We start from the raw sequence: 17,278 nt of genomic DNA, 5'->3' as shown, positions 1-17,278 counted from the left end.
GGTAAAAACCTACCTAAAAACGTACCACCTGCAATAGTGTTATTATTACTCTGCAAATGATTTAAATACTGATGTAATGTTGTCCAGTACACGGTCCTGAGCCAAGAACAGGAATATCTGCACTTATACCCCCGTTACACCCTGTATATGCACATCGTACGTAACAAATGTGAACGTTACATCCGCCACTGATGTTTGTCTGTTGACTGCTTTTGCAGAGGCGGTGATGGGAATCCCCGTCCCGAAGACGCCACAGCAGGACGCAGCGAGGGAGGCGTCGCCCTTCAGAAAGTGAGTACAATACGTGCGGCCTATATATACACCAGCTGCGTGTTCCCGCTACCTGTTCTCGTCCCGTCAGCATACTGCCCTCCAGTCTCACGTGGTAGTCTGCTCCACGAAACAGTGTTGACTCACACCGACCGTTCGACATTACAGTCAAGTTTTTGCTCCGCAGAAAACGGGACCGCCACCTAATGGCGACTGTTATATAATAGCAACTGCAGTGTGTAAACCGGTTCTGTTTTCCGGAACGCTCTCGTGGGCAAAAACTCTTCGCGGTAGAGCGCACAACGCAAGCATTACAGAAGCGCAAGATTCTCGTGTTTGTGCACCTGTGAATAAGATCAGAAGAAAGACACGTTGATGTTCGCGTTGCAGGTATCAGTAGTGGAAGAACGCTTTATGAAATACTTCTTACGGGGTAAATCATCTGCTTTGTGAATACGATGACACGTGATTTGTACTTCACCTTCTATTTCCCTTGTTCCTCAGTTAATTTTTGTCTCAAACTCTTCGTGCGATCTGTCATTATCAGCCCTCTTGGGAGAATTAGGAGAATCTCGCATGCTTCTCGCTGCATAAGTTGAAGAAGGATGTGTTGAGTGTCAAATAACATCGAAATGCAGGCTGACTGAAGGCCAAACTACGAAAATAAAAGTAATGGCAAGACGGCTAGCCTTACTTTAAATTTTAATCCACATTTCAAGATTAACATTTTTGTGATTCTTGTACACATTCAGCACATTTCATTGAAGCCGAAATCGTTGCAGCATCTTAGATCACTATATATTTAGAAACAGCTACTTACACAAAAAAAAAAAAAAATTGGGCGTCTCGCCGGCCGATGTGGCCGACCAGTTCTAGGCGCTTCAGTCCGGAACCTCGCTGCTGCTACGGTCGCAGGTTCGAATCCTGCCTCGTGCATGGATGTGTGTGATGTCCTTAGGTTAGTTAGGTTTAAGTAGTTCTAAGTTCTAGGGGACTGATGACCTCAGATGTTAATGCGGGCGTCTCTTGTCATGCTTGTGGTATCACATTATAGAGTGTACCACTTTTACTTTTATTTTACTTTTTTAAGCATCTTTTCGTAGGCACATATCGTATCTTTTCCTTACTCTCCTTAATAAGATTTTACTGCGGGAATACATACTTATTTCATCTGTTTTTGCTAGCTCACAATACTGTAACCTCCTTCTTTCCTTACAATAATGGTATTTATTTTATAACTTCGATTTATCCTAACGTATGAGTAGAATACATTTAATAATTGACCATTTTCCAGTGGGTTCCGAAGAAACATTTTCTGCATGCCGTAACACGAGAGATCATGAGAACTATTTCACTTTTGGAACGATGTCTGCACAGATAAATTGTTAGGTACGTGGACTCGGACATCTATTAAAGCTTGCTTTGTTATTCTGGAACAATTGTCGCCCACGGGATTAGCCGAGCGGTCTGATGCGCTGCAGTCATGGACTGTGTGGCTGGTCCCGGTGGAGGTTCGAGTCCTCCCTCGGGCATGGGTGTGTGTGTGTTTGTCCTTAGGATAATTTAGGTTAAGTAGGGTGTAAGCTTAGGGACCGATGACCTTAAGATTCCACACAAATATGAACATTTTTTGAACAATTGTCAGCAAAGCACCATCACAGCTATGGCATTCGCCGGGAATCATCAGAGCACGCCCTTTCGTAAACATGGTAACTGTGAAGTATTTCCACTTGCCATTTACAACGGCGTCACATTTTTGAGTTTGATGCGTGTAGCCCACGAACAGGTGACTGGTTACGGTTCCTCTTGAAACTGAAATCTCGATATCGTTTCAAATTGTATGGTTGGAAATAGGAATGGGCCAAAGATTCGCTTCTGGGGGAAAGGGGGCTACACTTCCTTAGAGAGACTGGAAAATTGAACAAGTCACGCGGATATTCAAGAAAGGTAGTACGAGTAATCCACTAAATTACAGGACCATATCATAAACGTCGATATGGAGCAGGATTTTGGAACATACGTTACTCTCGAAAATTTTGAATTACATCGAAGAAAACGGTCTAACATGGATTTAGAAAAAGTCCTTCTTGTGAAACACAACTAGCTCTTTATTCGCATTCCGTATTTATAGATTTTGACACTGTACCACAAAAGCGGCTTGTAGTGAAATTGATTCTTATGAAATATCGTCTCAGTTATGTGACTGGATTCGTGATTTCCTGTCAGAAAGGTCACAGTTCGTAAAAATTGACGGAAAGTCATCGAGTAAGACAGAAGTGAATTTTGGCGTTCCCCAAGGTCGTGTCATACGCTCTTTGCCGTTCCTTATCTATATAAACGATTTGGAAGACAATCAGAGCAGCCGTCTTAGGTTTTTCGAAGATGACGCTGTTGTCCAAATTAAGTCATCAGAAGGTCAAAAGAAATTGCAAAACGATTTAGGAAGGATATCTGTATGGTTTGAAAATTGGCAGTTGGCTCTAAATAACGAAAAGTGTGAGGTCATCCACATGAGTGCTAAAAGGAATCCGTTAAATTTCCGTTAGACGATAAATCAGTCGCCGGGCGTTGTGGCCAAGCGGTTCTGGGCGCTTCAGTCTGGAACCGCGAAACTGTTACGGTCGCGGGTTTGAATCCTGCCTCGGGCATGGATGTGTGTGATGTCCTTAGGTTGGTTAGGTTTTAGTAGTTCTAAGTTCTAGGGGACTGATAACCTCAGATGTCCCATTGTGCTCAGAGCTATTTGAACCATTTTTTTGATAAATGAGTCAAATCTAATGGCCGTAAATTCAAATAAATACCTAGGAATTTCAATAATGAATAACTTAAATTGAAAGAAACGCATAGAAAATGTTGTGAGGAAGGCTAACAAAAGACTGCGTTTTATTGGCAGAACACTTGCAAAATGTAATGAATCTACTAAGAAGACTGCCTACACTACGCTTTCACGCCCACTTTTAGAATACTGCTGTGCGGTGTGGGATCCTTACCAGTTACAGAGTACATCGAAAATTTCAAAGAAGGGCAGCACGTTTTGTATGATCGCGAAATGGGGGCGAGAGAGTCACTGAAATGATACAGGATTTTGGCTGGGCATCATTAAAACAAAGGCGTTTTTAATTACGACGGAATCTTGTCACGAAATTGCTATCACAAACTTTCTTCTCCGAATGCGAAAATACTTTTTTGACACCGACCTACGTAGGAAGAAACGATCACCATGACAAGATAATGGAAATAAGAGCTCGTAGGGAAAGATATAGGTATTCTTTCTTTCTGCGAGCTATACGAGATTGAAATAATGAAGAATAGTGAAGGTGGTTCAGTGAACCCTCAGCAAGGTACTTAAATGTGATTTGCAGAGTATCCATGTAGATGTAGATGTAGATGTATCCCCCTTCCCCCAACACAAACCAAAAGAATAAACTTTCATTGATTGCAGGGTATCCATGTGGATGTAGATGTATCCCCCTTCCACCAACACAAACCAAAAGAATAAACTTGCAGTGATCCCAATTTTAATGTGACACTAAAACCTAGGATAAAGTTTATAAAATGCCTTAATATAATAATTATTATTATTATAATTTGGTTATATCAGTGTTTAGAATACCATTATCAAATAACTTCCACTAAACTGCAGTTCGAACAAGTACATCACTTGAAAAGCAATCTGCCATATATTTGAGACGTATATGTCTCATGGACACTCGTGAAACGGTCGTACGGGAAAATCCCCACTTCATCGCTACCTCGGAGATGCTGCGCCCCGTCGCTCGTGCGGCAACTATAACACCACGTTGAAACCCATTTAAATCTCGATAAACCTGCCATTGCATCAGCAGTAACCGATCTAACAACTGCACCAGACACTTGTCTTAGTATATAGGCGTTGCCGTGTTCCTGCTGTTTACGTATCTCGGTATTTGAATACGCATGCCTATTACGAGTTTCTTTGGCACCTCAGTGTACTTTCGCGTGAACACGCACGTTCTGCGGTTTGCGGAAACCAGAGTACGGCCAGTTGCTTGGCGGTGTCCGGCCACTACTGCCTTCACCTCTGTGATCCGTTATACAACGGAGACTCACACCGCTCGGCACGCAATGTGAGAAGCACCACCGGCCAGGAAGTGGGAAAGACGCCAAGGCCACAGCCGTGGGTCCAACACAGTGAAGGAATGCGGAAAGAGAGTAGCACCACGTCATGCTTCCCGTCTGTCAAGGAGTGTTAGATGCAGTCGGTGTAGCAGCTACCAAATACAACTGAGCATTTCGTGCTCCAACCATTGCACAATGCAATGTAAATAATATACGCTACGTAAATGATGTGATAATTAAACGTTGAAATATCAGCCTGTGAATTATTCATTGGCAGGAAAGACCAAAGGATAAGAGAGATAATTCTCACTAAGTGTTGTGTAAAATTTATTTCTTGCTCAGGTAATTTTATTCCATCAATTAGGGACCTTCACATATCGCCATTTCACTCGTAATGTAAAACAACTTACTATGCACTGAAGCTTAGTGAACGGAATAGTCTCTTCGGGCGAGTCCAATGAAGGCAGACTTTTTGCCTAGTCGTTTCGCTACAAAATAATGATCTGATTAAATATACGACATACTCATCACCCTGGGTGCTCAACAGATTGTCAACCGTTTGACCGTTCTCCAATCTCTCACGTGGTCTAATCCTACTGACCCCTTGCTACCATAGCTCTGCTCCGGCTATCAAAGGTTTTCTTTGGCTCGGAAGCCTATGCTTGGTTGATAACTGCAGAAGGCTGTTGAGATCATTATGAGAAGTTTGCCATTTCCATAGCATTTTTTGTTCTTTTGCAACCATGTCAATCAACTAATAAAGATGCTAAAAAAGAAACTAATAAGTGTACGGATAAATAAACGATGTCTGTGCCGCCAGAAAGGGGCTATGCCAGATTTTCGATTTATTGCCGTCTGATACATAAAAAGAAGAATCTGTGTTATATCCGCGCCTAGAGAATGTGAGGGAACACCTTCTGAGAATCCTCGAGGAAAGATTTGAAAAAGAGTGAAGCATATGGAAACTGAGTACCAGTTAATAAACATGTCTACCAAAGTTATGAAGCGTCTCTTAGTCAAAAGTAGATTTAATTTGCGGAGTTCGAAATAATATTTGATCGAAAATTTTATTCTTTTTATAACGAACAATTTCTATCAGTTAGGTCATCATAAGATTCGTCTGCCCCCTAAAACTAGAAAATAAAACAAATAAAACTTGTAGCCAAGATTTATATTTTTTGACTAGTTTTTGGACGCACACCAATTAGGATTATGAACTGACTGATCATCGATTGTTAAATAAAGCTAAAATATTTGCTGTCAAAGACTTTTTTGGATTCCACAATTTCTTAAACACTGGGTTGCTGTGTTCTTCAGTGTCATCACGTAACACTAGTCTGCGTAGCGTTCATTGGAGCAGCTGTGAAAGGCCGCTTATCTAAAGAAAGGTTTATGAGGCAAACCCACGGGGGCACTTCAGCAGGTACTGAGTGGAGTGGGGTCTGCTTCGGTGCATCGATTTCGAATAGTCTCTTGATTACTGACTGTGAAGTCCAGTTCTTTCCAGCGAGACGCCGGGTGAGCTGGCAGTGTGTCAGAGGCATTCCAATACGGAATGTTTTGGAAGGGATTTACAGTTTCCGGATTTGCATTACAAGCGAAGGTATCCTTCTCAAAACCTTGGTCGGAACTTGGCAAATTGAGTAATCGTTCATTTCTCGAGCAGTATGTCCCATAGAATGATAAAACGCTTCATGTGTGTTTCAGGATCTGTTTACGACTGTAAGAGACTAAAAAGTCAAAGATTTCCTCGATATCCACTGTGTGCTTATCCTCAGTTTTGTGCAAAGTCAAAAGTAAATGTAGAGTTTCGGGAAATAGCTGAGAACGTCAGCAGAAACTATCCATCTACCTTCTCTACATATTTGAGTGAATGTCTGTGATGAAGAGAGCTCAGTATGGAGGAGGCTAGATGATGAGTTACAAATTGTGATATGGATAGTGGTTAGGGTGACCTCGACTTGACTTACATAAGTACAACTGTCAATCAGCAACGTGCGCCGTACGTCGTTACTTCCGGCAAACGCAAATGCCATTTAAGTTATAACCAAATCTTTCTGTTCATGGATAATATTTGCTTTACCTTATAGATTAACACTGTTCTATACAACGTGCAACAAAATTATAGGATCGCAACTTACGGGAATTCAGCCAGGTAGCATATACAGAGACCGCCGATATTTCGACGGAAGTACACCCCGGTATTTTGAAGGCACAAACTGTAACGGACAGGCGATGTACAGACAAATTTAAAACCTCGGTTCTTCGAATAATTCAGGAAAGATCGGTCGTATTTTACGGAAATACCATGTGAAATGTGTTTTCCGACCTTCATCTAAAATTACCTTTCTGTTAAGGATGATCTTAGTTTGCGTGCATCTCGCATCCCTTGTAGCTGTGGCATGACATATATTGGTCAGAGTATCACGAGCGTAGAGGACCGATGTACTGAGTATAAGCGGCAAACACGATTACAACAGCCAAGTAGATCTGCTATTGACGAACATTGTTTGGATACTGGTGACCCTATGTTATATAAATATAACAATACCGAGATATTACCATGCGCGTTATTAAGGAGGCTGTTGAGATTAAATTAGCGAGCAACTTTGTAAACAGGGGTGGAGGTTTTTGTTTAAACTCTGCATGGAATGTTGCTCTTTCCCCTGTGAAAAGCAGAGGGACAGAGTCAACGCTTCATAACGTGCTAGTTCGTAATCTTTCACTATCGATACGTTTGAATTCGGTCACCTTTGGTGACACTATTGTTCAGTGTGTTCAGTGTGTGTCTTTCCTGAATTATTCCAAGAACCGGATTTAAATTAACCTGTACATCGCCTTGAAAATGGATTTCATTGAACTGGGGACCCAGAAACGACGGAGAAGCTTCGTCCCCGCCGTAGCCCTCAGTGGCATACAACCCCACAGCAGCAGTCCACAGCTACAGCAGTCCACCCACCCCACCGTCGCCCCACACAGAACCCAGGGTTACTGTGCGGTTCGGTCTCCAGTGGACCCATCGGGAACGTCTCACACCAGACGAGTGTAAACCCAATGAATGCGTGGAGAAAGAGTGTAACTGAGGCGGAATAAGGGGAACAGCTCGCATTCGCCGAGGCAGATGGAAAACCGCCTAAAAACCATCCACAGACTGGTCGGCACACCGGACCTCGACACTAATCCGCTGGGTGGATTCGTGCCGGCACAGACGCATTTGGCGGCAAACATATAGATGTGGCAGGAAGAGAACGCCTTACCAACGAAGTATTTATGAAGTTGTTTGCTTCCGCCCAGGAACTAAACAGATTTGTCTCAGGGCCAAACAGGGCTACACAACAGCTATTTCCGAAATAGATGCCAACATGAATTACCAATAATTTACAGTGATTGACTGGCAGATGTTATACGATTAACTTGAATATGAAGACTGTGCGTAGTAAGATAGTTCGAAGTTCATTTATACTTATCCGTCTTTAAACATTGCTACAGTGATAAATCTCATGAACGATGACTAACATAACTTGTTAGGTGAGATTTGGGGCACTAGCTGAGGTATTGCCTCGAGAATGTGTCACAATTATCCGACGATAGTCCTGATGTACTGCCTAACGAGCGAGGCTGTATTCGCTTCTACTTGTGTGACGTAAGATGGATGCGTAACGACTAGTCTGACATCAAGTACGTTGCGCCTGAGTTGTAGGCATCTGGCGTTCTTAAACGCAGGCTGTGTCCCGTACTTCCGAGGGAGACAGCAGTTGCGAGAGCGGTAGGTAGGAACACTCGGTGCTGCTTTGGCGAGGCAGGCCTCTGACGCCGGTGTGTTGGCGCGTTGCAGGGGCGAGGTGCTGATGCCGCAGCGGGTGCTGAAGCCGTGGCTGCTGCTGAGCTTCGTGTACCGCATGACGGACCTGGCGCAGCGCGAGCTGCAGCAGAAGAGGGCACTAGACGACTTCGCCGCCAAGGTAGGGGCTCTCTCTCTCTCTCTCTCTCTACTTATCTGTCTCCTCCCTCAGACTGCCAGCGCCACCACTGCACCGTTAGACAAGGTAGGCCACACACAGGCTCTCTCTCTCTCTCTACTTATCTGTCTCCTCCCTCAGACTGCCAGCGCCACCACTGCACCGTTAGACAAGGTAGGCCACACACAGGCTCTCTCTCTCTCTCTCTCTCTCTACTTACCTGTCTCCTCCCTCAGGCTGCCAGCGCCACCACTGCACAATTAGACAAGGTAGGCCACACACAGGCTCTCTCTCTCTCTCTCTCTCTCTCTACTTATCTGTCTCCTCCCTCAGACTGCCAGCGCCACCATTGCACCGTTAGACAAGGTAGGCCACACACAGTCTCTCTCTCTCTCTCTCTCTCTCTCTCTCTACTTATCTGTCTCCTCCCTCAGACTGCCAGCGCCACCACTGCACCGTTAGACAAGGTAGGCCACACACAGGCTCTCTCTCTCTCTCTCTCTCTCTCTCTACTTATCTGTCTCCTCCTTCAGACTGCCAGCGCCACCACTGCACCGTTAGACAATACACATCCCTCTGTCTCTGCTGGGTAGTTAAGGTGCGATGCCAACATCTAAGTCATGTGGCGGAGCACAGAAAGCCGAGTTTCAGTCATCATACATTGTGTGTGGAGCAGATGGTTATACTTTTTCGCATTTATCGATGGTTCCAAGCACTGATTTTTACAATTTGAAGACTCGTCGTATTGAATGTGACACACGTAGTAGTACAGTTAACCTAATTTCTCGGAAATTTCCAACATTAATGCAATGGTTATCGTTTGTATATACAGGTAGCTGAAAGGGTAACGACTGAAACATTGTACTGAGGTATGTTCCGTCTATGCAATAAACAAACTGCCTTCAATTAGCTGCACAGTCACAAAATACCTCAGCGACTGTCAGTACAATGTTTCAATCGTTACCCTTTCAGCTACCCGAAGATACAAACGATAACAATTGCATTAATGTTGGAAATTTCCGAGAAATTAGGTTAACTGTACTACTACTTGTGTCACATTTAATACGACGAGTCTTCAAATTGTAAAAATCAGTGTTTCATACCATCGATAAATGCGGAAAAGTATAACCATCGGCTCCACACACAGCGTATGATGGCTGAAACTCGTAGTAAACGAAGTGCCTTCTATTAGCTGCATGGACGGAACACACCTCCACGAATTTTGAAACAACTAATCAACGTCGGAAGAGAAACAAAAAAAAAGTCTGATTGTACTGACAGTTCTTTCACTTTAAAAGCAAAAGAATTCCAGTCCTTCTGTGAATCCTTCTAATTTTGGACTGCGAGACATTTACTTCACCGGGAGTGGAAGACAAAACAGCAATTTGGCAGGAATTATTTACTTCTCCGATAATTCCTCCACAATATGTACGAAATGTTTCATTATGCTTTTATAAGAATCCACAATGTCCTGTTTTAACACAAAACAAGCGAAAGGTTTATGGATTTTGCTTAATGCAGTGCAGATGCCGAAACAACATAAGGTCCATAATATATTAAAAATTTGATTATGAAGAAATCTCTTGTAGTTACTTAGTTATTATCATCCTGTCGTCTCCAAATCTTCATCAAGCACCAACATATTTTTACTGTGTAGATGTGTAAGGACCCTTACGATTAACTTCGTAATTTTAGATACAAATGAATGGTATCAAATAGAAGAAAGCTTGGTTGCGATATCACTCCTTAGCCTCATCCTATGAATTCACTGGGTTAATCTCTAAAATTTAAAATTGGATTCCCAGTATTTGTTTTATTTGTAAAACAGTTTTACCTGTAAAACATCCTGTCACTTACCTTTTGGTGTAACCAAACGATGTACAAAATTTTACCATTGTAAGAAAGAAGCCTTTACTGAAAATATGACTATGAACATAAACTGAACAGTACTCCAGAAGTCGCCAGAGATGATCGATTCTTTGTTTCAGTACAACGACGTCATGTGCGGTCTTCATCTATGGTCTAAGACTTGTGCTACAGTTTTCGTGTACAGGCTGTGGGAACGAAACTTGCTGATGTTAACGGAGAACAGTCACAAGCCAAGGATTCGGAGCTGAGGGTCAGGAAGTTCGTTTGCCACCTGTTTCTGTAGCGACACTGCAGTGGATGATTGCTGCTTAGCGGCTTGAATTTCGTGCGCACTTCACTATTTCTGTTCGTGGCTGGAAATCACTTCTTTCGTGGGTGATCACCTACAGGGTACTTGGAATGTACAAATAACACGAAGGGTTTTACGGTGGACCCGTAAACAATAACGAAACATCGAAGATGTGATCTCTTTAGCGCTCAGCTCTAAGTTGTATCTGATGCTCTAACTCAGCGTACGTGATTTTGTCCGCCGGCAAAACTCGTGCAAAAGTTGCCTCGCGATGCGCTGTTGTACATTAGTGACGAGGCACACTTTCATCTGTTTCGACGTCTGAATAAATAGAACATGCGCCAGTGCAGTGATAACAATCCCAAATAGTATCATGAGATGCAGCTTCATTACGAGCATGTAACGTTTCGGTCTTTAACGGCCATAACAGTGATCACTGATCCTCACTTCTTGGAAGAAAATCGACATGCAGTAGTCATGGATTATCGTGATTTATCAACGTGATTCAAAGCTGTTTTTTTACCCAGTATTTACCAAATTTATATTGAGATATGACGTTTCAGTAAGATGGTCTACAGCCCCAAGTACGACCAGTGTTTTGCTTGAGAAGTTCAGTAGTGGTCCGAACTCCTTCATCAGCGATCAGCGTTCGCCCTATTTAGTACATTACGATGTTTTTTCCGAGAATATCTAAAACCGATCGTTCAAGGACCTCTGCTTATCTGAAGGAGACTATTTGATAAGCAACTGTCACTGTGCTCCAAAGAATCTAGTAATTCATAGTATTGATAATGTAGAGCGTCATATGGCACTGATCTTTTTTTTAAAATCCGTAATTTGAAAGTTACAGTTACGGAACACAGGAATTCGAATAAAAACGATAAATACGTTATTTGTTTTGGCCTTATTGACTTTCCAACTCAGCAAATTTTGTTGCTGAGCCTTAATAAGTAACTATCAGTGACCACCAGTTGCCTAATAGTCGACAACGCGTCAATCCATCTGAGGGAACTACTAACATGTTTAAGACTAAACTCGATCAAAAACTTTAAATCCGCAACTGTTAACCAGAACGAAAACCACAGTAGACTAAACCCTAGAACTAATAGCTGGCCTAAGTTGTGGACTCAGACATGCAGGTATCAGCCTTATGGACAAGTCTCTCATCAGCTGTCTTCTTACCGTGGAAGTTTACCATGGGCTCGCTCTAACTATGTACAGTAACAAGTGTTTTCTTTTTTTTTAGATTCTTCAAGAGCGCAAACTGAAACGGTTGAAGGCAACGGAATCAGCTGTAAATGGTGAAACGGTCAATGATAATGGTGAGTACAAGGCACAAATCTCTCTGCAGTGTTAGAATCATAACAAGTGCTGCAACGGCCGCCCCTATTAAATGTAGCCTCGTGTTCTAGATTTTAGTACCCAGCTAATTCACTCTGTGAGTCTATAACGACTAAAACTGTGCATTTTGTTGAATGTAAAGTCGTAATTTATTGAATTACAACGCTGCTTCCGATATGGTGAGTGTGTACTAAGTTTAATTTTCCTGCATGTCAAGTCGACAATAAGACTGAATTATATGTAGGAGCTGAAAGTGGTATACGCTCTTCTTCGTACATGTAAAATACAGAAACCGGCATTTTGTCGACCTGGTACTAAATTGGAGCCCAATGATATTATTGGTAACTCAGAGGTGGTTTATGTAGCGCACTACAATAAAGTCAAAAACTGGCAAATATTTCTCCACCATGAAGGTGCACGGAAAAATATCTGTAGCGAAGAGAGAGCTGTGACTACACATTTATCTGCAGTTGTATCCAGACACTGTGATTTAATGATGACCAGCGCGATATAGTGCAGTGATGGAGGACAGTACCGACATTAAGAGCAAGCACAGTGTTCAGTTGTTGAAGAGAGATTGCGTCTGAAAATATCGTTGGATGCCATATCCACAGAAATAAGAGAGTTTAACGTAACTGACACAAAGTAGTGAAATAATTCGATAAAAATGAGATAGATAGTTGATAACATGTGTCAACTCTGCAGTATGTAATGGAATAATAAGCAACCAGATGGATAAAAAATTTAATTTCTTTGCCGATTTCGCACTCTTAGTGCGTTTCCTCAGATGGCTACATCCATTGCATTATTTGCGAGTATCAATAATAAAGTGCATACAGCAAAATGTTATGCCTGAATATATTTTTTAGGACAATTGCATTGGGCTGTATGCACTTTATTATTGACACTCGCAAATAATGGGATAGATGTAGCGTTCTGAGGAAAGGCACTAAGAGCCCGAAACCGGTCAAAAAGTTAAATTTCTTACATGCAGCTGGTTGCTTATTGCTTAATTATATACGACTACAATTGCTGAAGATGGACAAAATACTCAGGTATGCAGTATATGAGGAATGTGACGGTCAGCTTGCCTAATTATTGAAACTACCTCCAGTGGTTCGTTGTTCTTTATGAAGGACTGGAAAGAATATCTGTTCAAATGAAGCATTGACGCGACTAAAACAGTAGTACCTATTATGTTTTAATCAACTACGGATGTTATCCTCGTTACTTTTGTGGGTCCCACATAAACCATCAACTCTTGTAATCGTAAAGGTAATGGAATCCTAACAGGAGGCATACAACTCCAGCCAGAACTTCTTATGACTTTAAAGACGGCACTTTCCATTCCAGGGGCTGTGAGGCATTCTAAGAGTGTCGAATGCCACGTTATTCAAAAGTTGATCACAGACCAGACGAGGCTCATTAGATGTTCTTCTTGTTAAAGCTAATAATAACAAAAATACTTTTCAAAATATCTCTCTCCACTAGATTTCTGTAATTCTTCTTGAACAGGATTTTATCAGCATGGTACGCAAGTCATTCCCATGTTTTCGCAACAGTGGTTGCGATATGTTGTGGTATAGGATGCTGGAGAAGAGACGCTGTGCTATTAAATAGTATTATTGTTCATCTTGTCTGCCAATATTATCATACAGGGGAATACTTTGTAACAAAGTTCCTACTTATAAGGACATGGTGGGCACTGATTTCTAAATTACGAGAGTTTCAGAGAACCGTCAGTGACGTTAGACGCGTAGCACGTAAGGTGCCTCTAGTATCAACAAGTCACAGACGTAGGGCTCAAGCCTACGATTTCAGGAAACTTTTTTTTCAGTCGATGCTGGTGTGTTGCAGGCTCCTGGAAGCAACGCTGCCTGCTCGACTTGATGCTGGACATCGCCAACAAGACGAACGGCGCCTTCACGGACCAGGACATCGTGTCCGAGCTGTGCACTTTCATGCTGGCGGTGAGTCTCTCTCACTCTGTGTGTGTGTGTGTGTGTGTGTGTGTGTGTGTGTGTGGCGGCTGCACGCACTAGCCTACCAAATAAATTAGCAGGCAGAAGTGCAAAAAAGACAACACATAGCTAGAAGACTTTATTCGAAACGACAGAGGTTAAAAAGAGAGACAATTAATATAGCGCACTTCGCTTTTACTTAATGAAGCCGTGATGGGACATTGCGCTCTTAGTTGTATCTTCTCTATCTCTTCTGTAAATCCTGTATGGAAAGGGTCGCAGATTCACGCTCACTTTTCAAGAACCTATCCAAAGAGAGTTTTGCAAGCGACTTCTTCGTTGAACGAATTATATTTCCTTGACATTCTATCAGTCAATGGCAGTCTTGCATTAGCTTTTCCTACAACTTTTTTTATGTAGTCATTCCACTTTAGAAGGTCGCTCCAGTTTGTTATCCTAGGAATATTATCGTTGTTACGGTGTCCAGTGAAGTATCACCACTGTGAAATAGGACAGTGAAGCATGCCTTCGCCTGTTTATAGTAATTTAGGTATGTTTCTGACCAACTGAGTCCCTACGCCAATCGTCGACGCTCTACGGATTTTTCTGCATTTCTCTGCGGCCTTGTGGCGTTGGAACCTTTATGTAGACAACAGCGACGCGGAGCTTCCAACGTAATTCACTAGTACGCAAAACGATTTAGAAAAGATGTCTGTATGGTGTGAAAATTGGCAGCCCTCAACAACGAAAAGTGAGAGCTCATCCACAAGAGTGCTAAAAGGAATCCGTTGAACTTCGGTTGCACTATAAATTAATCAGATCTAAAGACCGTAAATTCAACTAAGTACCTATGAATTACAATTACTAATACCTTAAACTGAAAAGAGTACATAGAAAATGTTGTGTGGAAGGAGAACCAAAGACTGCGTTTTATTGGCAGAACTGCCAGAACATGCAACAGATCTACTAAAGAGACTGTCTGTACTACGCTTGCCTGTCCTCTTCTGGAGTCTGCTGCGCCGTCTGGGATCCTCACCAGATGGGATTAAAGAAGGATATAGAGAAAGTTCAAAGAAGAGCAGCACGTTTTGTATTATAGCGAAATAGAGGAGAGAGTGTCACTGGCATAACACAGGACCGGCGAATGGACATCATTAAAACAAAGGCGATTATCGTTGCGGTGGAATCATCTCACGAAATTTCAATCATGAACTTTCCCCTCCGAATGCGAAAATATTTTATTGACGTCAGCTTACGTAGGAAGTAACCATCATCATAATACGATGGCTGTTCGGAAAGTAAGGTCCGATTGGGCACGCAATGGAAACCACAGTGAAAATCCGATGAAGCCCTGCACAGTGTCTCTGCCACTCCCATCAATCGGGTCATATTGCTCTTCTCAGTTCTGAAAACACAGCGAGCGCTTAAAGATGCCTTGAAAATAGTGTCTCCCGCCAAGTATGCTTGCTTTCCCAGAGATTTCGCCTGATTTCACGCAACCCCATAACGTAACTGTCCTGCACTTCCTTCTTCATGACACTTCTCAGCCATACGCTGCAGGGGCAACGAAGACGCTCCTGCACCGGTTCCAATGTGAAGTGTTCAACCGCGCACCACTCAGGCCGGATTGGCTGCCTCTGATTTTCATCTCTTCTCAGCTATGAACACAACTTTTTGGCACGGACAACAAACTACCGACCAGCGCAGAGAATTGGTGAAAAGCGCAGGCGGCTGTTTTCTATGACGAGAGTATTGGAAACTTGGTACAAAAAATGTCTTGCTACGACAAATGTCTAAGTCAGAGTGGTGACTATGTATTGAGGTAGCTGGAAGGTGTAGTTTACTGTTCCAGAAAACACATTCTTGATTTTCACAATGATTTACATTTGGCGACCAATCAGACCTTACTTTCCAAATAGCCGTCGTAAGATAAGGGAAGTGAGATCTCGCACGGGAAGATATTTGTTTCCATCCACCCTCTGTTCGAGATTGGAATAATAGAGAATTACTGCGAAAGTGGTTCGATGAACCCTCTGCCAGGCAATTAAGTCTTATTTGCAGAGTATCCGCGTACATATAGATTTAAATGTGTGTAGATTGAAGGTGGAGGGAGGAGAAAGGAAACGAAAGGAACTATTGATGTCGACTGCATCGGGACTTCATACAGAATCGGTGACGACGACTGATAACATGTTACGGACCAGGATTCGAACCCGGGATCTCCAGCTTACTATATAGTTGCGTTACTCACAAAGCCATCCGGGACACAGTGTTTACCGCAACTGTTTGGACTGTCTCGGCCGATACAAATTCCCACCTACCGCCACCCATCAGCAGACCCGTCCATGTGCTCCATGCTCGCTACTTTGAGGTTCCAGCAGGAGGTCGGACGTTATTGTGCATCCGTACTGAAAGTGGCGGACTCGTTGTCCATCGAAGCGAATCAACTATATGGATGCGTGATGTCTGTTCTTTCGGACATGTTGTACAAAATGACAGTGCATGACACATCTTTGCACACCTGGAGTTACTTACTCATCTCTTATTTTCGTCCCGCTAGAAACGGCATGTTGAGCTCTACGTCATAGGAAGCAGTGAATCTAAACACAACTCTGGCAATCAAAATTTGATTTAGAATTCATCGAATGCTTCCCACATTTCTCTCTTTACCCCCTTTTTGGCTTCATTCAGCCTTTGATTGTCATCATATCTTTGGGTTTCCTGAAATATTTGAGGAATATGTCTGATTTTGTTGCAACTTTGCAACACGCCTACTCATCCATGCTGTTTTCTTCCCGTCACTCACATTCTTCCTTGCTACGTGCTGGTCTAAAGTCTGTTGCACAATGCTTTAAAATTTACCCATGTGATCTAAATATATTCGTCCCTAGAGTCTCCTCAGACTTTTTCCTGCCATTCTAACAAAGCAAGAATATTTTCCCTCCTTTTCTGATATTTCTTCTCAAAATAATTCTGGGCATTTCTTCTTCCTTATGCAAATGTTTCTACATTTCTCTAGTTTTAACGCAATTCGCCTCACGTTACACTAGCTAAATATTTTTCATTAGTCTTCCAGGATTTCGAAGCGGTTAGTAAAACAGGATACTTTGCTACCTGAAATTACGACGACAGCAAACAATCTGTAATTTTAGTTAATGCCATCTAACTGATTTTTTTATGGTGCTATTACCTTCTTTTGGCAACTACGTAATAGGTTCCGAAATTTAAAAGAAATCGTTCTTTGAGTCGTTGGCGTGTTTTTAATTTATTTGATTTTATACTCTGCGTTGTAGTTGCCATTAACATCAGTCTATAGGTAGATACGGTGCCAAATAGTTTTCGTCAGGCTAGAAATGCGTTAGCTTCTTGTTACCCTTCATCCAAAATTTTCGATTTTTGTGTGTGGCTGGCGTTACGGTTATTTTCGTCTAGTACCAAATACGATAATGATCCGAGCGCCAGTCTAGGGTTGTTTCAGAGTATCAGGGAGA

At 42.4% G+C, this 17,278-nt stretch overlaps 1 protein-coding gene across 1 annotated transcript in view; it reads left to right on the top strand.

Annotated features, from left to right (window-relative positions):
- The window catches only part of LOC126266822 (probable cytochrome P450 4aa1), a 221,698-nt gene that overhangs the window by 167,311 nt on the left and 37,109 nt on the right, over positions 1-17,278 (top strand). Inside the window, exons 6-9 of the mRNA XM_049971373.1 lie at positions 219-291; positions 8,204-8,330; positions 11,732-11,807; positions 13,684-13,796. Coding sequence (XP_049827330.1) covers positions 219-291; positions 8,204-8,330; positions 11,732-11,807; positions 13,684-13,796 — 389 coding nt within the window. The remainder of the gene's footprint in view (positions 1-218; positions 292-8,203; positions 8,331-11,731; positions 11,808-13,683; positions 13,797-17,278) is intronic.

This window comes from Schistocerca gregaria, chromosome 4 (genome assembly GCF_023897955.1).
Source record: "Schistocerca gregaria isolate iqSchGreg1 chromosome 4, iqSchGreg1.2, whole genome shotgun sequence".
NCBI classification, from domain to species: domain Eukaryota; kingdom Metazoa; phylum Arthropoda; class Insecta; order Orthoptera; family Acrididae; genus Schistocerca; species Schistocerca gregaria.
The sequence above is the reverse complement of the archived record's forward strand: the minus strand, read 5'-3'. Positions and strand labels throughout refer to the sequence as shown.